The sequence below is a fragment of the Notothenia rossii genome, assembly GCF_949606895.1.
Source record: "Notothenia rossii genome assembly, chromosome: 2".
In the NCBI taxonomy this organism is placed as follows: Eukaryota; Metazoa; Chordata; class Actinopteri; order Perciformes; family Nototheniidae; genus Notothenia; species Notothenia rossii.
The window spans coordinates 77333775-77356817 of record NC_136904.1 but is presented as its reverse complement, the minus strand read 5'-3'; the positions used below and the strand labels follow the sequence as shown (position 1 = coordinate 77356817).

Here is a 23043-nt window from a genome sequence, read left to right as displayed (position 1 = left end):
ACCCTTGATCATATTTTATATTGGGATGCAGCCAGGGGGGAAACACATCGATGGCTGCCTACTCCAGGAAATTGATTGGTTTAATTGATTGTGATAGTGTGTTGTTTACAGTTTATAACAAAAACAAAAACGAGGTCGTCCCCATGCGGAGCTCTCAAGGGCATAGACAGGCAAAGACAAAAAAGTGGAAATGTGAAGTGGCAGCAGTAAAGGGCAAAGCTTGTGTTTGCTGCTTGCCTGCCAGCAGAGTGTGGACAGGACTCTCCAGTGCACCCTGTGCCCGGGAGGGCGGGGTGGGTGGCAGAGTAGGGACAGAGGGAGAGAGGGAGAGGAGAGAGGAGGGCAGGACTGGCAGGGTGCGGTCTGAAGTGGCAACAGATCGTTTTGGATCACTCAAATCCTTTCAATTCAACTGGAAAGCTGCAGCTTGTTGCACGCCGGTCGCATATGCAGAGACCAGCCAAGCAGCGGGTGAAAGTGGCCGGTGTTGTGAAAGTTTCACAGAGCAAAAGAAAAAGAGGGAGAGAAACCACAACACTGCAACTTGGATATCAGTAACCGCTCTCTCTCTTTAACTATCTCGCCCACCAAATCGACTTTGAACCTGTTTGTTTAAATACACGGACTTTACAGCCTACACACTTACTGTTGATTCTGTAAGGCGGAGGGAGCGAAGTTTCTCAATTGTGGGTCAATTTTTTGGAGCCGCTAAAAAACGTTTTGGTGTCCTCATGGTGCCTGGAGCTGCCGAGGTGAGCGTCTTTTATCCGAGTCTTTCGGACGTGATGTTGCGACTGTCACGGACGATGGAGTCGGGAACTGAGCCGGGGAGGTACTGAAGACATTTCTCTCCCCAGGGAGAGTCTTCCCTCCCCCCGGGGCGATGCGGATCTCCTTCATCCTCCTCACCACCTCTCTGTGTGCCTTGGTCCTCCTCCTCGCACCTGTCTCGGAGGGCTGCGGGCCGGGGAGGGGGTACGGCAAGAGGCGGCTCCCGAAGAAGCTCATCCCGCTTGACTACAAGCAATTCAGCCCCAAGGTAGCCGAGAAGACCCTGGGAGCCAGCGGGAGACCCGAGGGTAAAATAACGCGCAACTCCGAGCGCTTTAAAGAACTCACGCCGAATTACAACACAGATATTATCTTCAAAGATGAGGAGGACACGGGGGCTGACAGGCTCATGACCCAGGTAAGGAAGGAACGTGGATGGAAAGGCATGGGTGCAAACATCTTCCTCTGAGGCACTAAAATAGCTCGGTGTTCCTGTGTGCCATGTTGCTTCATACCTGGTTTATGGTGTTCATTGGCAACATTGAGAAGAATAAACGAATTTGCAATGTCAATTTTGGTTAATCATTGGAATGTGAAATGCACTACTTCAGAATAGATTAGTCACACAGTTGCATCCAATTGTCTCCTGAATGTTTGCTCTCTGATAAATGTTTCAACCAAAATGATTGATTTCATTGACTCTCGGCTCTGGATTTTGCTCCATTTTTGGCTGCTGATATTGCCGTGATATATTGCCATTACTCCTGAGCTCAGCTTTGTTTGTAGACTCAATACAATAATAAATTAGTTTAGACATAAGGGGATTGCGTAAAAAACATTAATCTTAGGGTCAAACCAAAGTCTATCCAGGATAAATTTCACAACCAAAATCTTAATTTTTGTTTCACATAAAGGTATTTTTTTATATGTAGGCCAGTAAAAGAACGCACCGTTCACTAAAATGCAATTGTAATTAAATAAAATAATTAGTCAATTGTTTTCAGTGATGGAAATTGTCAATTATTTGCTATTAATGAGATTACATTTTCTTGTGTAAATATGTCTCCTTTAGCTTTGGACCGTACACTTTACATTAGTCACTGAAAAACTGCTAAATCATCCCAAGAACTCGTGGATAGTTGTGTGTACTTTGACCATTCACCTGACAACATTCACCTGACAGTGTTATAATAAGGCTATTGTCTACATGTCTACTAGTGTTTGAATATGTTAGTGAAGAGGTATGCCCTCATCACTTGTGAATGAACTAATGAACATGCTGTTTGCTTTGAGTAACTCTCACACTCCGTCTCTGTTCTTCCACTTTCTGTCGTTTTTTTCCCATCCCAACTTCCCTGTCCCCGTCTTAATGTGATTCACTGATGTCTCTGACTATCTGCTCCACCAAACACACACCCAAACACACACTCTCTCCACATTATATATATATATTTCTTCCCCTGAACTTGGGCGTCTTTTTGTTGACTGTTTTGCTGAAACGATGCCTCATACGTAACCCACCAAACTCTTCCCATAACGTCCCTCTCTTCTCTTCTTCAGTTGGTCTTTACCTCCATCTGCTCTTATATGATAACCTTATTTCTTATCGTAGTGTTGGATTTGAACAGCTTTCCTTACTTTTCCTTCCATTTACCTCTCTCTTAGCGTTGCAAAGACAAGTTAAACTCTCTGGCCATCTCTGTGATGAACATGTGGCCAGGTGTTAAGCTGAGAGTGACTGAGGGCTGGGATGAGGATGGCCATCATTCAGAAGACTCGTTGCACTATGAGGGACGTGCTTTGGATATCACCACATCAGACAGGTAGGAATGCATTTTGTGGTGGGAATAGCCCATTTCGACCAGTTATAATTTACACTGCTTATAGTAGGTCACTCAGTCAGTCAATCTATCAGTAATGTCATGAGTCAACCAACTATTCAGTGTCGTGTTTAAAGGTATTACAATGTAAAAATAATGTTTGAATGTCATTTGGAACATTTATGTTTTCTGTGCTTTTTGGAGAAATATGCAATCAAACTCTGATTGAATTACATTAGGAGTTTACAATATATTTTGGTATTTTTATTTACAGGGACAGAAACAAGTATGGCATGTTGGCCCGGCTGGCAGTAGAAGCTGGATTTGACTGGGTCTACTACGAGTCCAAAGCCCACATTCACTGTAGCGTTAAGTCAGGTAAGATGGAACTGCTTTGTGTGTGTGTGTGTGTGTGTGTGTGTGTGTGTGTGTGTGTGTGTGTGTGTGTGTGTGTGTGTGTGTGTGTGTGTGTGTGTGTGTGTGTGTGTGTGTGTGTGTGTGTGTGTGTGTGTGTGTGTGTGTGTGTGTGTGTGTGTGTGTGTGTGTGTGCGTGTGCGTGTGTGTGTGTGTATTTGTATGTTTTTTGTGTTTGTGGCCAGCTGTCATTACCACTAATGAGGTTGATGCTTTTGTTGGTGATTCACTAATGGTTTACTTTGCCTTTCAGTGCCGCTATCACCACGTTGTGTGTGTGTGTGTGTGTGTGTGTGTGTGTGTGTGTGTGTGTGTGTGTGTGTGTGTGTGTGTGTGTGTGGGTGTGGGTGTGGGTGTGGGTGTGTGTGTGTGTGTGTGTGTGTGTGTGTGTGTGTGTGTGTGTGTGTGTGTGTGTGTGTGTGTGTGTGTGTGTGTGTGTGTGTGTTTGTTTGTGTACGGCCTATTGGGAGCCAATCAAAGCAGGGTGTTGCACCTGTGCTCTCTTCTTGATCTCATCGTAAAGTGATCATTCTTTGTGATCGCACATTAGAAAGCTGTATGATTCGCAGATGAGGCTAGTGTAAAATTGATATTTTTGACGTGGATGTAAACTATACTATGTGTAGTGTTAGGACAGAAAATTCACTTATATAAAAATAAATGGAACAGATAACATCTATTGTATATTTGACATTTTATCTGCCTCTCTTTTTATGCATTCCAATAATAGAGCCTTTTATTTTATCAAATGTTATTTCAAATCAGATACAGCCCTTAAGCAAACAATACTTGACCGCATTCCACCTCAAGCCATTCTAACCTGGGACATTTTAGAAACCCATTTACCCATGTCTAGTACTACCAGTTATTTGATGCCAAACTACATTCTAGCAGTCCATTGAGGTTAGAAGCTGTGAGATGATTAACTCTCCCTTTGTTTTGCTGTTGCTTTTCCTTCAGTAGGGTTCTCTCAGATCTCTTATCTAAGTCTTATCACCTCCCAGTCAAAGACCTCCTTCTCTGCAGCCCTCTGGCTTACAGAAACACACACCTTAGACAAATATTTGGCTGCTTTAAGACTGCTTTAACACAACCCTCCTTACACACACACACACACACACACACACACACACACACACACACACACACACACACACACACACACACACACACACACACACACACACACACACACACACACACACACACACACACACACACACACACACACACACACACACACACACACACACACACACACACACACACACACACACACACACACACACACAGAGACAGACAGACAGACAGACAGACAGACAGACAGACAGACAGACAGACAGACAGACAGACAGACAGACAGACAGACAGACAGACAGACAGACAGACAGACAGACAGACAGACAGACAGACAGACACACACACACATTCTTTCTTATTTAAAAAGATGTTGCCGTCAGTAAGGAATCAGCCTCATTACAATGTGCCAGTGCTCATTCTTGTGTGGAACCATTGGGAACGGTTTAAAGCACAACCTCTGCTGTAATCCAAACAACATCTAGACCCAGGTCTGAGTCTGTGTACCTTCCTGTTTCCCTGACCCCAGGCCGTGCTCAGACTGTGGTGATACAATCAGCTGGTTATCCATTAGCTCTTGCTGACTACCTCTTCTTGCCACCTCGTCTCACTGCGTCTTAAAGGGCCACCTTATACAGATTTACTCCGGATCAAATGTACATACTGGGCTGTCTTGGGCAGAAAAGTGCTATACAGTACATGTGATAGTATAGTGAGGGGTCAAACTTCACATACCAGGAGTACTTCCTTTTAACAATAGTTACTTTATTATTCATTATACATTCTTCCGACCCCACCCCACACACAAACCAGTTGAAAGAGTTTTTCAAACTATTCAAAAATAACATTTATTTCATTATAGTATAGTCGTAAATCAAATTAATTGTGGATGCATTTACACATATTCTTCTTAAGAGAGAGGGACAGAGGCAGACAGGAAAGCCAGGGTTTGAACATGAGTCACATTATATACATATGCTAACAATCTCCCGCTGATCCACTGAGACAAAGTTGTCCTTGGGTCAGTGTCAAAGTCTGGCCTGCTTTATAGATCACTCAGTGACCTACAACTGTTAGAACAATGTGCAGATGAAGCCGCTGTAGGGGTCCAAGTGCTGCTGTGCTTTTGCTCTTTTCGTAAGAGAAATTATCTTTTTTTGTTTTTCTTTATTCTTCATAGACGTTAACACAAAGTTAAATCCAATAATCGTATTTTTATTTTTGTATTTCTCCAGAACATTCTGTTGCCGCCAAAACCGGTGGCTGTTTCTCTGGCGATGCTCAGGTTATCCTCCAGGGCGGGGCTACTAAACAGATGCGTGACCTTCTCCCTGGTGACCGAGTCTTGGCCTCTTCAACGACAGATGGTCACGGCTCCCTGCTCTACAGTCCGGTCCTGTCCTTCCTGGACCACCAGCCCAACATCACAAAGATCTTTTACATCATTGGCACCAACAGAGGACTTAATATTACTCTCACAGCCGCTCACCTGATCTTTGTGACAGACTGCAGTGGTGAGCAGAGTGAGCCAAAGTGGGACAAGACAGCTGATGGGCCGCCACTAAAGGGCTCCATACAAAAGGACAGACCTCGCTGGAAAGCAGATCTGAGGACAGTGTTTGCCAGTGAAGTCCAGCCTGGACAGTGTGTACTTATATCACAAGGGAAAGTGGGCTCACAGGCAGAACTTTCTGTAGTGACCTTTGTAGAAGAACAGAGGAACACCGGGCTGTATGCCCCACTAACCCAGCATGGCTCCATAGTGGTGAATGGTGTGCTAGCATCCTGCTATGCGGCTGTGGACAATCACCATTTGGCCCACTGGGCCCTTGCCCCACTGAGGGTCTTTTACAGCCTGATCGGACCCTCAGAACCTCAGACTGATGGCCTGCACTGGTACACTTGGCTTCTACAGAGGCTGGGGCAAATGCTATTGGGTGCTGGACACTTCCACCCCTTGGGGATTGAGCAAGCACAAAGATAGGAGCCACAGTGACATGGTACTCTCTGATGACCTCTTTCACTTATTCAGGAGAAACAAAGCACAGATCAAGAATCATCAACAATTGGTTTTTACTTTACTTGCCTGTATTTGCTAAACATCAACAAACTCCTAATTGTCGTACATGTAATTGTGCAAAAGACTTTTACTTTGGGAAATTTCGGTTTCCTTCATTCCAAATGATTTAGATGACTGGAATGACAATCAAATTCCGTTCAAAAAAGGAAAAAAGGAGGAAGTGAAGACAATCAAGTTTCATTATTCCTTTGTACTGTATTTCATGTCCTACAATGTGTGAGATCACGCTTAGGTTTACTGACATTATAAGAGAACATTTTATAAATTTCACACATTTTTGGAGCACCAAGATTCATAGAAAAAATGAAGGAAACATTTGAGGAGGAATGAAGAACATTGAGAAACCTAGTGACTGAACTAGGTGTGATTTGAAGCTCTATATGTACAAAGGTATTTATTCTTTTAGGAATTGTTCAAATGTTCTGTCAGAATCATTCCTGAAGTCAATCCTCAGATTTTTTTTTACTTCTATTTTATCGAGCCGATACTGTATATTATAATTAATTTCCCAAATAATATTTAACTGGACCATGATGGAGGAAGTTCTGTGTATTTAAATGACAGAAAAATGATAATGGACACTGTGTGTATACTTACCAATGCAAGGCAAATGCATGGGTTAATAATGGACATGCTGTCAATCTGTTTTTCAAAGTATTTCATCTGCTTCATTATCTCAAAGGATTCATATGGTTCATCTATACATCTTCATGTTTTTTTTTATCAGTTCTTTTATTTAAAATGTATTTTGTGACATGTTTTCATTATTTCAGGTTTTCAATTTCCGGTCAGTAGTATCTACTTAAGTTATACACAACACTCAGGCTGTATTCAACTACTGTATTAAGCAACAGCTGCATAATATTAAATTACAGATAGTTACTTGATAACTCTCCTTTGCATTGATTTATTTTGTATTCCACCCATCACACTATACGTAAGACCTAGATTCGCAAAGGTACAGCAATTCTGTTGTTGTAGTCAGCATATGTGATGGATGGCTGAATGACAATTAATGTTTTTATATTACTATATTATGAGTGTTTGTTCAGGTTGTCACTTATTGAGCATATAAACTCAAACGTTGCTATCTAGGAGCTCCAAGGCGTTTCTCTATATGCCTTCTTAAAAACATTTGTCACATATGTATATTAAGCTATTGCTGGAGAGAATATTTAAAGATCTATTTTTTAGAAAATAATGTAAACTATTATTATTATTTGGCAACTCTGTTCATACAATTTGTATATGAAACATAAAGTTGTTGTTTTTAAACCCAATCTACTCTGTGCTTTATTTAATGGCAACATATTTATTAAAGATCTTACAGCATACATCATGAATACTGTTTACTCTATGTTATAAAGTCTTTATTTACTTAACGCTTGTTCTGACAGACAGGCCTGGGATTTATTTTTCTTCAGAAACACCAATGAGATAGCAGCTCTGTTTTGGACATGTGCTGATACTCATCTGTTACATGTTGATACGTGAAGCGCAATAAAAGTGAGCAATCGCTGTAAATAGTCATGAATTGCAACAGCTTGCACATTGTGAATGCAGCCTGTGGTTACAGGGTGGGCTGCTGCTTGGTTTCAGTACCACGGACAGCAGCACACAGTAACAACTCCTCTTTCATCCTCATGATGCCTGCATGCTTTTCTCCTTTTTTATTTTGGGTGGAGAGTAAGTCATTGAACACAGCACACCCTGCTGGATGCTTCAGTGCATGTATAGAAGACCTGGGTCGCGGTCAAATTGTCCAAAAATCAATGTCTTTTCCTAACCACTATTCCTTGACCTCTGAGTGAAACGTCACAGGATTAAGGAATAGTGGTTAGGATCATTCAAAAGGACTTAGGACAAGACGATGAGGCTTCAAGAGAATCCGACTGCACTGACATCCGTTAGAAACCTTCTGAAAGTAGAACAAATAAATAAACCAAAGTAGATTCTATTTAATCTTTATTATTATTGGTCAGTTAGGTACAGGAAAAACCTTTTTGTCATATCCCATATCTCATCACAGGACACTTCATTATCCATACAGACAATAGAGAACCAGACCCAGATGAAACGCTCACCAAATTACATATGTTTAAAAATAAAAAATATGAAAGTGGTTAACCTAAATGTGCAGGTGATGTTCTCACATGTGAGGCTTCTTCAAATACATATGAAAAAATCATGCACATCTTAAGTTGTTTAAATACTGAAAACCATTACAAAAATGTGTCCATCTGAGTCTGGTGGTTTGTAGATGTTCTCTGTGTCCTGTCTCCATGTAATCATGTTTAGGTCTGTTTGGACCACGATACCCTGGAGACATTTTGAGGCAAGGCTGATGGATCACAGGCAATTATAATCAGGACTGATTTGAGAGGGAACGGTGGAAAAACACACATTATATATAACCACCCAGCCTCACTCTATTTAGAATAGCAAAATAAATAATACAAAATAAAGAAATTGCCTGTTTCAGCTGCCTCAAAAGTGACCAAAGTATCATCGTCTTAAATTAAGGGTGTTCACACAACAACACATGGGAATTCAGCATGCTCACAGTAACTCACATACAGATATGAATGTTTTTATAGAATATGTATCTGTCATCACAGCTTGGCAAAATTACACTTATACACAACAAATGCACAATAACACCTGGAACCATAATACCAGCCATTGGAAAAAGACCCAAATACGTTTGGGTTGGTCCAAAACTTCCAGCAAAACGAACTACCTCATTCCCTGGTAGGTGGTGGTGATATTGTTCAATAACAATAGCCTATAGATAAAGAATTGATGTTTTCAAACAACCCGTAAACACACACATACAACCGCACACAACCATTTTCTCGCACACTTATTAACAACATCATGAGCAATGTGCATCTCTTCTGAGTCAGTGACTGGATGCATGTGAGATTGTTTCGATGATCTACAGTAAGCGGCAATGTTGAGAGCAGTAAACCTGACAGAAGTACAAAACACTCCATAACATCCTACAGTAAGTTGGCAATTATGTTGACATATATATTAGGCTATATGTAATCATTGCTTGGCAGCATACAAAAATAAAAGAAGTTGCTCTGGTGCATATTCTGAATCATCTGCATTTGAGTTAGGGTGTCTCAATGCAAATGGAAGGATTTGTTTTCGGCACATTTTTCAAATGAGGCTGGCTCAGTTTATATATATTTGATTAGCTTTAAGGTAGACCATATCTGCCTTACTATTATACTACCAGTAGCAGCGTCTTTTTCTTGTCGTTTTTTTGTCCAGCTTTTCAGCGAGCCAGGCTAATGCATATTTGGAATCCCTTGTGAAAAAAAATCCTTGAAAATATTTGTTTACATGCCCACTCAACACAACTTCACACAAGTTCAAACAACAAGGATTGAAAAACATGACTGTCAAAGATGGAACCAGTTGTTTTTTTTCTACTCTATAGGGCTCTGTAAAAAGTATTTTTGTTGGAATTGTAAAGCATTTTATATTGAATTCCTGCTGTCTTTAAGTAGATTGATGCCAGTTAAATGCATTGGTTTGGATTTTAACAACAGGTTTATAATCTATCACTATTCGATCTAAACCAAGACAACAACAAGGGGCCCATGTTCTAATGTTTCACGGGTAGATCATTAAATTAGGAATAAAACAAGGGCTGAATGTGTCCAACAGGCATTGTGACAGCAGCAGAGCCCCAGGACTAATTAGAGGGATTGTGGATCATTAAACAAGAAATACTGGCATCTGAGATGTTTACCAGCCTGCTGCATGTAGCACATGGACATGTGTAAGAGAAATAAACGACAATTGATGGCTACACATGTGGCTAAAACAGGCCATTGCCAAAAATAGAAATGTGTTTCAACAACCCACTCTCATTAATGAGCGGCTAAATTCAGTCCCTGATGAGATTGCAAATGTTGTCACTTAGAATAATTTAGGGGAAATTGCCAGCTAGGATATGTTTTTACTTTTCAATGTGTTACTTTCCTTGGGGAACGTTTCTAAGCAGGACTCAGCTCAACTTTCTGTCAGCCTGTCTTACAACTACGATAACTACATGTGTCACTCTAGGGATACTTTGCTACACTTGGCATTGACTTCATAATTTTACACTGTTCTCTCAGTATCAGATGAACAAAAGCACCGCTCAAAAGACATTTTCTCTGTTGTGTCGGTGAAATAGGCCTTGGAAAGTTAATGATGAGCCATGACTAAGAATAAAACGACATTAGGCAATTGCAGCAGTAGCCATTGCAGAGGCAACAATCCCTGCATCTATCTTGCGTGATCGGGATTCTCGAATCAATTCCGCCGGTGTGGTGTAGCAAAAGCAAGACAACAAAGAGGGGAACCAGTGAAATGGCCACTTCTGTAACTGTCATTTTGGCAGAAATCCACAGAAATGCCAAGGTCCACTTTTAGCACAGTGTAGCAGACCTTAGAAATGCACGATTTCAGCCAGGGCTGTGACAGCTCTGCTTCTATGGCCAAAGTCCTAGGAAAGGTAATATCGGGGCAAGAAAGGATAGGAAAGATTGAGGCAAGAGAAAGACAGATATGAAAAGGAAGCTGGAATGACGTCCTCTCCTCCTTCTTCACAGCCTCTGGGTGAAGTTCTCAGGGAATACTCCTTTAGCGGCATTTTCTTTGTTCTGCTTCCAGTCGTCCTCCTTCATTCCCATCAGCCACCCATCATCCTTAAAACACACACATCATGAATGAATGTACACAACTGTGTGTGTGTGTGTGTGTGTGTGTGTGTGTGTGTGTGTGTGTGTGTGTGTGTGTGTGTGTGTGTGTGTGTGTGTGTGTGTGTGTGTGTGTGTGTGTGTGTGTGTGTGTGTGTGTGTGTGAGTGTGTGTTTGTACCTGTTCATCAGGGTTTTCAAAGGAGATAACCAACACCACATCACCAGTCTTCATCTCCAGTTCGTCTGTGTCATTGGCAGCGTAATCATGCATCACCAGGAGCTATATCACATAAATACTAGCATTAATGAAATCCATATATTCTGTATATATAAAAGATATGTTTGGGTTAAGTAAATGTTCGGCACTATTGAGATTTTTTCAATCTTGTATCCTGTTTTACCTTGAACAAAAAGCCAGGTGGAATGTCTTTGGGCTCTGATGCAACTTCTGTTGATGGTGCCGCTACTTCAGGCGTCTAGTAAAACAGAGGGCCTATTAACTGACATGTAGTGCACACTGAAAACACTTTCATCTTTTGAGGAGAAATAATATCCCTCCAAAAGTCTACTTTTTTAAAAAGAGGATTTCACAAGAATATAGCAGCAGAATGTTCTAAAAAAAAGGTCTGTAAATTGAAACTACTGGAAACAGGATAATTTCAGAAAAGGCTTGAGGTTTAAATGTACTGGAAAAAGCATAAAATAAATAATGGTTTCAATTAAATGTAATGTGATGTCACAACACTTCCAGTACAGTTATTTTCTCCAATAATAAATGCAAACATAATGGATGAGATAGCTTGTCAATGAGATAACGAAGGATGCCATTCAGTCATACAAAGAAACGTTTAGTGGTTGTGTATGAATGGGTGTACAATTTGTAATACAACAATATATAATGTAACAATATGATTGACATCCAATGCTACATAATTATAATGATATCTGTCATTTTGCAATAAAAACACATTGGAACAGGTATTGAATGTCACAGTAGTTCCATTTTACATACCCCCTCTGCCGGGGCTTCCTCCTCTGGTGCTGCAGCAGCTGCTGCAGATTCACCCTGGGAGCAGAGAGACAAAGACAATACCAGAGAATGAGACTGGTGACATATTGAAACAAGGAGGAGGATAGAATGGAAGAAAGCAGAACAGACAGACAGGTCTGACAAAGACAGACAGAAAGGACAGGTCACACAGCCTAAACAGCAAAGTCCTGACTAATACAAGCAAGTATGTTGAATAGACGTTAAGCTTGGATACTAATGCAGAGTTTCAGTATAGTTAAAGTGTTTGCCCAGAGTACTATGTGTGCGTGGATTAGTGATAAGCAGTGACTGGGATTAGTTGTGTGTATTGAGAAGCAGATGTATACACTAATCTCTTTCCCTCAGCAAATAATTTCCAACTTGCCCTTTGTCACAGTTAATGCATCCATGCTGCTGTTCCAGATGCATTCTAATGTTTTCTATCTCAAGATTTCTCCATCTTTCATCCACAATGTATATATCTACTCTCTGTTTCTTTCCAGCACCCCATGCTCAAACCTCCTACTCCAAAAATCGATGCATCCACCATTTTTCGTCCGGATGCATCTCTCAATTGTTCTCCCTCCGGTTACCTGACCCTCTTCATCATCCACTGCAGCAGCAGCAGGTGTGGCTTCTTCCTCAGCCGCGTCAATGGGAGACTCAGCTGACGGTGTTTCCGGGGGTGCCACCTCCTCCGGGGGGGCCACCTCCTCCAGAGGGGTCACCTCCACCGGGGGGGCCACCTCCTCTGTGGGGCCACCGTCGTCGCCCCAGTCCTCCTGTGCTTCAGCCTCAGGATAGTTATTAGCCTCATCCCCCCCTACCTCCTCAACCGGAGCCACGGGGTCAATGCGAACTGGAACTGTTCCGTCGTCCCCCCAGCCGTCTTGGGCAGCTGCTATGGGGTCATAGCGGACAGGCTGCACGCCATCATCCCCCCAGGCATTTACAGAAGCAATGACTGGGTCAAAGTGCGGCTCGACGTATTCTTCCTGGGCATCACTCTCCTCATGCTGAGGGGCAAGGGTCAGGTTTCAAGGGGGCAGAGGTCAAAAGAGATATTTAACCAAATGGTTGAAGACATTTTAAGGGACGGAAAAGCAAGGTATACGGGAGGTTTAAGGCCAGATTTAAGGGTTTAGCATTTCAAATGATAAAAGGATTGGAAATAAGCAATACAAGAAAAAAGGGTAGGGCCAGAGTTACAAAATGGGTTAAGGGATATTTTTGATCAACAGTAGATTAGGAAATTGACAGAGATATTAAAGGGATGATAAAGGGGTGCATATAGGCATAGTATCCATATCGTGCTTTTTTTAGCGCCAGTATCTTTTGCTAATTGTTCCCAAAGAGGAGAGAGCGTATGGAACCACTTAGAAAAGCGCTGCAGGTGTTGTCACTCTTTCTTTTCAGACTAAACATGTAATACATCCGATTGATGCGCATGGTGAAAAAATAAAAAGATTAAATAAAATGCAAAGGGGAAATGCTAATCTATCATACATCGCCAGCAACAATGCCGATATGTTGTCAAAATAGTTTTCTAGAAAAAGGAAACCCACACAACCCAATACCAAAAGCACTTTTCTACAGGAAGAAAAAAAACACTATATGGACACGCACCCTTAATGTTGTGTTGTCATAAGGACAGATAAGGTATTCAAAATGTAAAGTAGCTTAAAAGGACCATACTGGTGATTCTGTGTGCTTTAGCCCATTAACTAATCATTTTTGTATGCTTAATCTTCAAGCTAAGCCGTTAGCCCCTACCAAGGCAGTGAACATGGTAAGCATAAAACATGCTAATCATCAGCATGGTAGCATTTGTATTGTTAGCATGTTAGCATGGTGTAAGCATTTCACTCAAAGCACCACTGTTTTGAAAATGGTTGTCAGTTAATGTGGTAGGTTGTAGGTAATGGCTGACTAGTTAAAGAGCAAAAACCTAGTAAACCAGTAGAATGGCCTTTTAAAAGATTTAAACATGGATAAGAGTCAGGGAGATGGCATAAAGCATTATTTAGGTTGATATTTTTGAAGAGAAAATAAGGGAATACGGAACAGTTTTGCTACATACTGTATGAGCTGAACCAGGCCATGAAAGATGCTAATTGACATTGATGGGAGGAGTTCAGCAGAAAGTGATCATCATCACCATCATCATAATCATGAGACCCAAGAAGAATGATGTAGGATAAACCTTTACAGAGAAGGTTCAGGTTAAAAAAAAAAAGACAGATGAAGATAAGGAAGGGTGGCAGCAGAAGGCAGAAACGCAAACACTGTCAGCCTTTTCCCATCAGAAAATAGATGTCGGATCTTCTGCGTGTAGTTTGCAGGTTTATATTCCCACGGCTATGTTCAGATGGAGAAAGAGGAAGGAAGCTTTGTAAGAGTAGAAGTGTCGTTCCTTTCTGAGCTATCACTGCTTTGCCTCAAGCTCTGATACAGCAGAGTTGTATGTTTGTTGAGACACGTCTCTCTTACAGGAATAGGGATGAACGGAAAAGTTAGTTAATGGTCGGAATGTCACAAGGCTTTGTGAAGTTGCCCACTAGCCCTTATGAGTTTACCAGTCTCATTTCCATGAAACGATCCAGTGAGAACATGGGCAACTTCACTCAACTTTCAGAACAAAACCGTTCCCTGTGTGTCACATGGAGCATGGAGCTATCATGTAAAGGCTGTACATGTACTGCGACATGTAAACACACAGGAAGGAGGGGGAATAGAAAGAAAGGAGGTTGATTCAGTTACAAATTATTTCACAAAGAGCTTTTAAATGTATAATTACATTTATAATAAGGGTGTGTGATTTGTGTTATCTTTTACCAGTGGTGTCTCACAATAAATAATGTATTCTGTTTACATACTGTGCCTTCCAAACCTATAGTAATGTGAAAGAGAGAGCTCCTAAAAGAGGATTGCACATCCGACACCATTTGTGTTTAATTTCATAAATTAAATATACTGAATATAACAATGTAAAATGTCAATTTGAAACTGAATTGACCCGAGCTCATTCCCAGGTTCTATTTGTGCTGTACAACAATCACTTCAGTGTTTAGTGTTATCACATCAAAGCACTGCAGACACAAAGATGACGCACAAACAGATTTGGGACGGACAAATGATAGAGATACATTCAGGAAAAGCTTCTTTCTATAGAGTAGTCGCCATTATAGAAGTCCCTGCTAAGCATGTTGTGCCTGTCCCAGCCAGCACAGGGACCCTGCGGCTTATAATGGCTACATTAGTCGTAAATGTAAGCAAGGACACACAAATGAATGGTAGTATGAAATCAAATGAGAGTATGCTGATGAAGATGATGATCATAATGATTATTATATATTTTGCACATTAAGAACACAAGTAGGATGAGGATGATATGCTTACCCATGAGTCCCAGTTTGCAGGCTTTGAAAAAACAGAAGATGCAACACATTAATAACTAAATTGTGTTTTAAAGTAGACATTCTAGTTGCAATACCCATGCTCCAAAGCTACAAGCCCATAGCAACAGATCTCCAGCAGAACAGGAAAGCAGAGAATCGGTTTAATAAGTAAAGATTGAAGTAATAAATGCAAAGAGGGGCCACTGTCATATGTTCATTGGACATGCCACCCACAGAGTGAGTCAAATGTGGGAGAAAATGCATTAAGAAAACCTTTGTAGTCTAATTTATTGTTTAAATTAGCTGTTGCACATGAAAATGTCAAAGAGTCAACACAAAACCCCATTTTTGTCATTGTCATGTGACAGCCTTGAACATTTTAGTCAGGGGTTGTTTACTGAACTCTATGTACTCTATATTCAAGAACACTTGAACGATAACAGCTCAATTGTGAATGATACATGTGTTTATGTTAGTGCTTTAATGCTGTAAATCGAATGAATCACTTCACTACATACAGAAATATCACAACCACAAAAGATCCAGACGTTGTCATCTATCTAACTCCAGGACGTTCTGCTCTGATTAGGGTCACTTTGCTCTGTTAACTACTGATTGCACTAAAAGCAGGTTTCTACAGATCGTCATGCCAACCTCTACCTCTTGTTTAGTCAATTAGAAAGCCAGCAACACCTCAAACTATGCCAAGCTTACTAAGTGATTTTAAATATGTATCAAGCTTGTTTCAATATATTTAAAGTCAAATAGTGCACCGGAACTGGAAATGTTGTTGGCTAAAAGAAAACGTTATCATCAATACCAATAAAACAATGACTTTAAAACATTTCTGAATACAAAATAAAATCTCTTGTGAAGCTTGGCTTTTCTTGCAGAGGAGGGTCTCTGCAACCTATATGTGCGTGCTGTAAATGATCCACCTGTGTGACCGTGGAGGCTTTGGTTGTTGCACTGAAAGAGTCCGGGTCCATGTCCAGCAGGCTGCTCGCTGTAGGACTGTCAAACTGATAACAACAGGAACACGAGGGCTCATTGGCTAACTGAGCGCACAGAGGGTCAAGGGACAGGCACACGAGATGGCAAAGCAGAATCAAATAGGATGGAATAGAATAGATTGGAATAGATCAGAAAATAATAAATTAGAATAGAAGTAATATAATGGAATGGTAAAGTATAGAGTATGGTGGGATAAAAAACAGTATGGTGTAGAATAGATTAGAAACTAATAGAATATGGGATAGAATGGAAGCAAAAAGAATAGAATAGAATCAGATAGAATAGCAGACGTAGAAGGAGGGCCAGACTCTGACCTGTGCTGGAGAGTTACAAGTTAAAAGGCTGTCTGTTTGTAGACAGCAGCCGCTCACTCACCTCTGTCGGGGAGGTGACGCTGATATCAGGAGCCGCTGCAGCATCAAACATGCTGATGATGTTCTCTGTTTTCAACTCCTTACAGGGGGTCACCTTGGGGGGAGGAGGCATTGCAGGCCTCAGCTGAAACAGAGAGAGAGAGAGAGGCTCAAATTCGGTCTGCATTTTAGGATGAATTAAGTTGTTTCAATGTATTTATTTCAAAGTTTACACCGGAAGAAAATGTATCACATCTATTTCAAGAGTCACAGTTGCTCAGGGGAGGGAAGTGAATCAAAAGTGATTAGAAGTATGTTGTTTAATGTTTCTAAATTATTAGACAGTATGCTTGAGTGTGTTTGTTGTTTTCCAAAATTAGATTTAAAAATCTCAAACTCAGAAGACAAACATGTTCATGTGTCATAGCAGGAAGAGCACAGAAGTAACTGGTTATATCTCCTACATTAAAAGCATCCCACATTTCTGTTCTGACTCACACCTGTGTTAAGAAAATAATTCAGACACAACGCCAAATAAAGAGACAGCCTCAGTCTGTTTGTTGAAGTTTGTTTACCTTGGATGGGGATTTGGGGATTGGCGGTGGTCCTCCAGGCCTGAGACTGTGGTTAGCTGCTTCTTTCCCACTCGCACTGAGTAAAAGAGAGAGATAGAAAAGACAGACAGATTACAGAGAAAGTAACAAGGAAGGCAAACGCTGTGAGAGAAAGGTCGAGCAAAGGTTGAAAGATGCCGCTAAAAGCTACCACAACTCGAGAGGTGACGAGGCATGCTGTACAAGGGTCTGAACAAAAGCTGTTGTTGCAAGAGCTTTCATGCAAAAAGTGAGTCTTCCGTCCTCTCGTTTCCTCCCTCCATCCCATGCAAGCAGGCTTTGTCGGTGCTTCGAGTAAATCCTCACAAGCGCTCAGTGTTAGAAGCATTCACTGTGATATTACTATATTCTAAAGCTGGCAAAACAGCCCCAGAAAATAAGAGTTGAAAAACCTTAAATGTAATTCTAGACCAGGCAATTCTGTATATCGGACTGTTCAAATCGCAGGAGGTAAAAACTCAAGAGGGTACAACTTAGTCTCGTGGTTTGTTATTAGCAGGTTTATGTTCATTAAGAAATAACAGACGAAGTGAAACAGAGGGTTTAGACTTGGGACCCAGAAACTGATTTACTGTAGGTCACTTGGCCGCCTAGTGTGTTCACCCAGCCATGTATATTACTACTCAGTACCTTGGGTATTAGAGTTGTATTGTTGCGTAACAGTGTTGCCAGGTGCAGCGTTTAACATGCAGTTTTGCTCAACTCTTATATCTGGGTGCACAGCTCTACCATCTGTGTTTCCGTGAATTCACGTCACAACGAAGCACTACTTCTCCTTCAAACCTGCAGACTGACTGACAGACAGACAGCTGGACAGACAGGTCAGTCGGACAGACAGACAACAGTTGTGTCACCATGGTTACCACAGTGGCTGTAGGTTACCTCCTATTTGTTCCTGACGATGAGGCGCCGCGGGATTCTGTCTTTCTGAAAGGGGGGTTCAGGGATGGCTCCAGGTTAATGCATGCCTCATTGTTTGTGTATTCCTGTAGCTTAACATGTTTTTAAGAATGATGTTTTGATCCATATGTTTTGTATGTGATTGTTAGAAATAACATAACCGCGTAATTCACTGCTGATTCAACTTCCAATGCAGCACAGTGTATTCATAAGGCACGATGAATTGTGTGCTCTCAAGAAGTTTAAATATTTGCGTACATTTCTGAAAAGATATTTGCCCATTTCTAGAAGGTGCAATAAATATGCAACCAAGCAAGTATTTTCTTTGGTGGCTGATGACTAACCGGTCAGTGATTGACTGATGAGGCTCAGCGTTTCACACAAACACATGTGTTCAGGCAGACTAGGGATATGTTGGAATTGCCCAAATGTAACTGGGTTTTCACCTTAGTGCGATATTTACAAAATATCTCAGTACTTTTGAGTACTGAATAGCATCACTGTTACCTGAACATGTGCTGATATTCATAGATTACATTGAATACCTATATGCTGAAAATATACCTTGCTGCTTTATTTTGTGAATCTCTTCAGAATTCCTATGTTGGATGTTTAAGGAACCAACCTGCTTGCTGCCTCTGTGCCTCTATCCTCCAAAGTATCCAAGACGTCATACAAATCCTGATCCAACTGTAGAGGGGGAAAGACAATGGGTTAGATATAACAATTACATTACATCATCATCGTCCTACACTTTTGTGGCACGATCAATGCACATTCTTTGAGAAAAATCATGACAATGTGTTTTCTGTTCTTCTGGCTCTGTATATCATCTTCTAGATTCTGCAAAGTGTGAATGTCTGCCACAGCTTGTTTGCATCATCATGTCCAAATTCAGATAGAAACCATAGAAAATAATCTCTCTGCATTCAGTTAAAACCCAATGTCTGCAATATGTTTTTTTTAGATTAATTTGCTGATGTTGTTTAATAGTGCACTGTTGACATTCTTCATCAACTGTTATCTGGCGTAACAAGTCAATGTGTGTTTCCCAGTGTTTATCTAAATCCAGCATTAGCAGAGGTCTATACACAAGACTCACCCGGCCAATTTCCTTGTGAAACTTCTCCTCAAAACCAGACAAACTCTGAAAGGTGCTGACATAAAACCCGACACGACTAAAAAGGGAGAAGAAGAAAGGGAGAAAGTCAGTATTGATTGCATGATTGTCTTGACTTAGTTTAACAGCGTGTAACGGTAAGCAATGTAACATGGATGTAAGTGAAATGTAATTACAGCGTCCATCTATCAGCGGGAGAATCAATTTCTCCAGACACTCACACACACGTACGCACCTGTTCCAGAGTGAAGGTAATTCCTCTTGCAAGTCAATATTAATCTCCTCAAACACCTTCTGGGCTCTATCCAACTCTTCTTCAGCCTGAAACAAACAAACAAACACACACACAGTTACATACCACTGTATATGTTTGTGTGTGTAGCATTCCCTAACATTCTTCAACATGGTTTGTCTCAAGTTGTTATCGCATTTTTATGTTACCTTCATACATATATGACAGTACTGTAGTAAATGGCAGGAATAGAAAATAATGAAAGATTGTTGTGTACCTGGCTCCTGGACAGACTGCTCTGGGCAACATTGTGTGCAGACAAGATACCCTGAGCCCAACCTGGAGTGGCCCTCTCCAACAAGGACGACGGCTTGAAGAAAAACCAAGAAAACAACATGGAAAAAGTGATATTTATATTTATATAATTGCACATAGTGCCAGGTTTTTTAATTAGTTTACCTTGGTGATTTTAATGCCCCCGTCCTTTTTCTTGGTCTTGTGTGTGGTAGCATAGTTGTGCCTGGCACTGTCGTAATCCACCAGCTTCCTGTCCCTCTTAGCTATACGTGACTGAGCAGAAAAGGGGAGAGCACATAGTCGTGTTACGTGTCTTCACCTGCAAGGAACCGTCTGTTTTCATCTTCCAAACATTCACTTGTTTCTCAGCACTAATATTGGGTTAACATATATGGACCACACAGCTTACCTTGATATCAGGGAACTGGCCAAGGTAGGTATCCATGGAGATGAGGGCATGATCGACCAACTTCTGATGGTAGTCAGTCCACAGCACATCGCAGTCCTGTAGCATTGATGGACATAATTGTACCATACACACAATGAGAGATTAAAGAGGATACATTGGGTTTGCTCTTTTATTAACAGGCTGTTATTGCTTGTTTTAAGGTTGCATTATGCCCCCCTGGATGTATTTGTCCACCATTTTTGATTACATTCCAGTAGCTCTGTTGCCAAATCTTGGCTCATGGTTCGTTATCTAAATTAAGAACGGCATTAAAACCCTTTTTACTGATTGCAGAATCTTGTAGCAGCTAGCTCGTGGGAGATTTGTCGCATTAGAGCCATTAACAAAAAAGTCATTTCAATTGTAATATACTTAAAAGCGTCGGAGGAAAATCTAAAGAGCTACTCAACATTTATCACAAGAGATTTTAATGTATAATTTCGCTCTTTCTGCCAAGAGGACACAATCTCACACTGAGAAAAAATTGTCTCTAAAGAGAGCCGTGCACACACACACACACAAACAGACACACACACACACACACACACACACACACACACACACACACACACACACACACACACACACACACACACACACACACACACACAAACACACACACACACACACACACAGACAATCAACTGATATTCTTTAATAAGAAAAGTGTCTGTGACCTCTACAGGGAAATCAGTGTGTCCTCACACTCTCAGAGATGCAGGCAATCTCTGTTTATTAAACACCTCCATGAAAAGAGTTTCTCACCTCCGCAATGGAATCCACCTCCTTCTTGCCGTACCACTCCGGCTCATACATGTCAGCCAAACACCCCTGCACGTTTTTGGAGGACTCGTGCATGGCTGAGGAGATACACATACATTAGTGGAACACCTGTGTATTTGTTCCTCTTCTATTGTGTGTTTATATGTACAGCATGCAAATACATGGTTGTGTGTGTCACCTTTTACTGCTTCCAGGTATGCCCTTAGGTCCCTTTGCAGTTTGCTGCCTTCAGTCTTAGGGTGAAAAACAAAACATGGGGCTCAGAACACAAAACATCCCAGTGAGGAGACACATTCTCTAACAGTTAGCTACATCATTTAAAATCAGCAAACGTTAACCTGTTATAACAAATGCTAAATTCAGTTGGCATAATATGAATAATTATATTTGGAGCAGCTTTATTGATTTCCAGGCAAATGTACATTATAGCTCCATACTGAAAAGTACCATTCATTGGACTGTACTCACATATTGTTTGTTGAAGTTGATCACTTCTTCCTCAAAAGCAATATCTTTGGTCTCATCAGCTTTGCCAAGCTTCTGAAGAACCTGTCAGTCAAACCCATGATAACATTAATAACAATACTGAGGGTAAGGTTAGCAATTTATACTAAACATTCATCAGATTTCCTGTCTTGATCTCTCAATGTTTTCAACCGTAATATACATGTCTCTTTTATTGTACGCGCAATGGGAACAAAAAATAAACAAATACTGTTTAATCTTCTAAAAGGTAAGCAGAAATAAATCACATTGTCAGTATATCATGTATAGAAGCATGCCTTATACCACATCACGTCACATCTTGTTATTCAATGGCATTCACACATTGTTAACGCACACTGGGTTTACAGGGGCATCATTATCGGTTTGCTCTCTGCCTGTCTCTATTTAACCCTACAGCAAATGATGCATTATGATAGAATAGCGCCCCCTGCCCTTTATTCAGAAAACAACGCGCAGGTGCATGAACGCATTGACTAGGCCTCACATCTGCCATCTATACAGAACGTATTGCAGCATGCGCTACCCATCATCGTACTGCTAGAAAAACGAAAGACAGTGTTTCTGCAGCCACCATCTCTGTGACAAGCTGTCAATGAAATACCCAAAGGGGGATTTAAAATGCCTGAAACCTTCCAGTTATGTGCTAAATTATGAGCAGGGTTATATAGTATATCTCGCTGCAATATGCACGTGCCCGCTGCATGACATTGAGTTCAGAAACGATGTGTTTAAAGAGGATATCCCCATCCCCAAATACAGCATCCCTGCTCCTATGAGGATGTCGTGATGCGACACTGCGCCTCGGTGGAGGATGCGGCACTGCTGCTTCGCGGCTTGTAGGCCTGCATTGTAATTCCCTATACATTTACACATTAGTGAGCACGTCTTACCTTTTCTTGGGCTCTCGTCAGTTTTTTCTGAACGTTGCTGGCCACTTTCCCTGCGGTCAGCCCCTTCCCCAAATTCAACTCAGCCATCTTGTAGCGTAGATCTGTCTTTGGATGCGGGAAGGAAGGAAATAAGAGCAATAACGATCGGATGGACCGCTACGGCGACCGTTGAGACAAATTCATCAATGTCCAGTGGAGAAATATTTGGTGATAAATGTAATTATGGGATGTTATGATTGTATCTCTAGGAGGATGTGGATGCAGAAAGCTAAGCTGTATTCTCAAATGTTGAGCTGCTGTGTGCGCGTCCGTGACAGAAGAGGATGCTGTCAGAGATGCTCTTAAAGGCACAGATGCTGCTGCGCGTCCACAAGGGGAAGATAAACGAGACTACGAGCTACATTATGAGCACAATCTGCTGTTTTGAATATTATTTTACAATTTCCACAAACAAATATATATTTGTTGATCTTTGAAATGTAGTAGTTTTTTACCTTGAAAATTGCTTGAATACATATGATCATTTAGTCTTTCATTGATCAATGAATCCATGTTTAATACATACCAGCAGTCACAGTGTACAGTATAGCCAA

At 41.1% G+C, this 23043-nt stretch overlaps 2 protein-coding genes across 4 annotated transcripts; one reads left to right on the top strand and one right to left on the bottom strand.

Moving 5' to 3' along the window:
* Positions 1-332: 332 nt before the first annotated feature.
* LOC307027762 (indian hedgehog B protein-like) lies at positions 333-7437 on the top strand. The gene is made up of 4 exons (XM_079662534.1): positions 333-1189; positions 2437-2594; positions 2866-2969; positions 5318-7437. Exons 1-4 carry the CDS (start codon positions 884-886, stop codon positions 6064-6066), a joined length of 1317 nt encoding a protein of 438 aa, XP_079518660.1. The 5' UTR covers positions 333-883; the 3' UTR covers positions 6067-7437.
* Positions 7438-8110: 673 nt separating this feature from the next.
* On the bottom strand, positions 8111-22795 carry bin1a (bridging integrator 1a). 3 transcript variants are annotated; one of them, XM_079665176.1, is made up of 19 exons: positions 22451-22793; positions 21522-21602; positions 21232-21286; positions 21036-21130; positions 20232-20327; positions 19985-20095; positions 19803-19895; positions 19529-19614; positions 19276-19351; positions 18799-18863; positions 18156-18200; positions 17235-17310; positions 16682-16804; positions 15294-15314; positions 12488-12910; positions 11877-11930; positions 11266-11340; positions 11043-11144; positions 8111-10871 (listed from the first exon to the last, which is right to left on the bottom strand). In XM_079665176.1, exons 1-19 carry the CDS (start codon positions 22535-22537, stop codon positions 10770-10772), a joined length of 1866 nt encoding a protein of 621 aa, XP_079521302.1. In that variant the 5' UTR covers positions 22538-22793; the 3' UTR covers positions 8111-10769. The 3 variants fall into 3 exon arrangements, with proteins under 3 accessions (XP_079521302.1, XP_079521303.1, XP_079521304.1); XM_079665177.1 differs by lacking the exon at positions 18156-18200 and having other exon boundaries at positions 22451-22795; XM_079665178.1 differs by lacking the exon at positions 12488-12910 and having other exon boundaries at positions 22451-22790.
* Positions 22796-23043: the final 248 nt, after the last annotated feature.

Coding starts and splice junctions, on each gene's coding strand:
- bin1a (XM_079665176.1), bottom strand. CDS start 22,537: ATGGCTGAGTTGAATTTGGGGAAGGGGCTGACCGCAGGGAAAGTGGCC. Junction 20,328..21,035: donor AGGTGGATTCCATTGCGGAG/GTGAGAAACTCT, acceptor TCAATGCTACAG/GACTGCGATGTGCTGTGGAC. Junction 10,872..11,042: donor TTGAAAACCCTGATGAACAG/GTACAAACACAC, acceptor GTGTGTTTTAAG/GATGATGGGTGGCTGATGGG.
- LOC307027762 (XM_079662534.1), top strand. CDS start 884: ATGCGGATCTCCTTCATCCTCCTCACCACCTCTCTGTGTGCCTTGGTC. Junction 2,595..2,865: donor GATATCACCACATCAGACAG/GTAGGAATGCAT, acceptor TTTTATTTACAG/GGACAGAAACAAGTATGGCA. Junction 2,970..5,317: donor TCACTGTAGCGTTAAGTCAG/GTAAGATGGAAC, acceptor GTATTTCTCCAG/AACATTCTGTTGCCGCCAAA.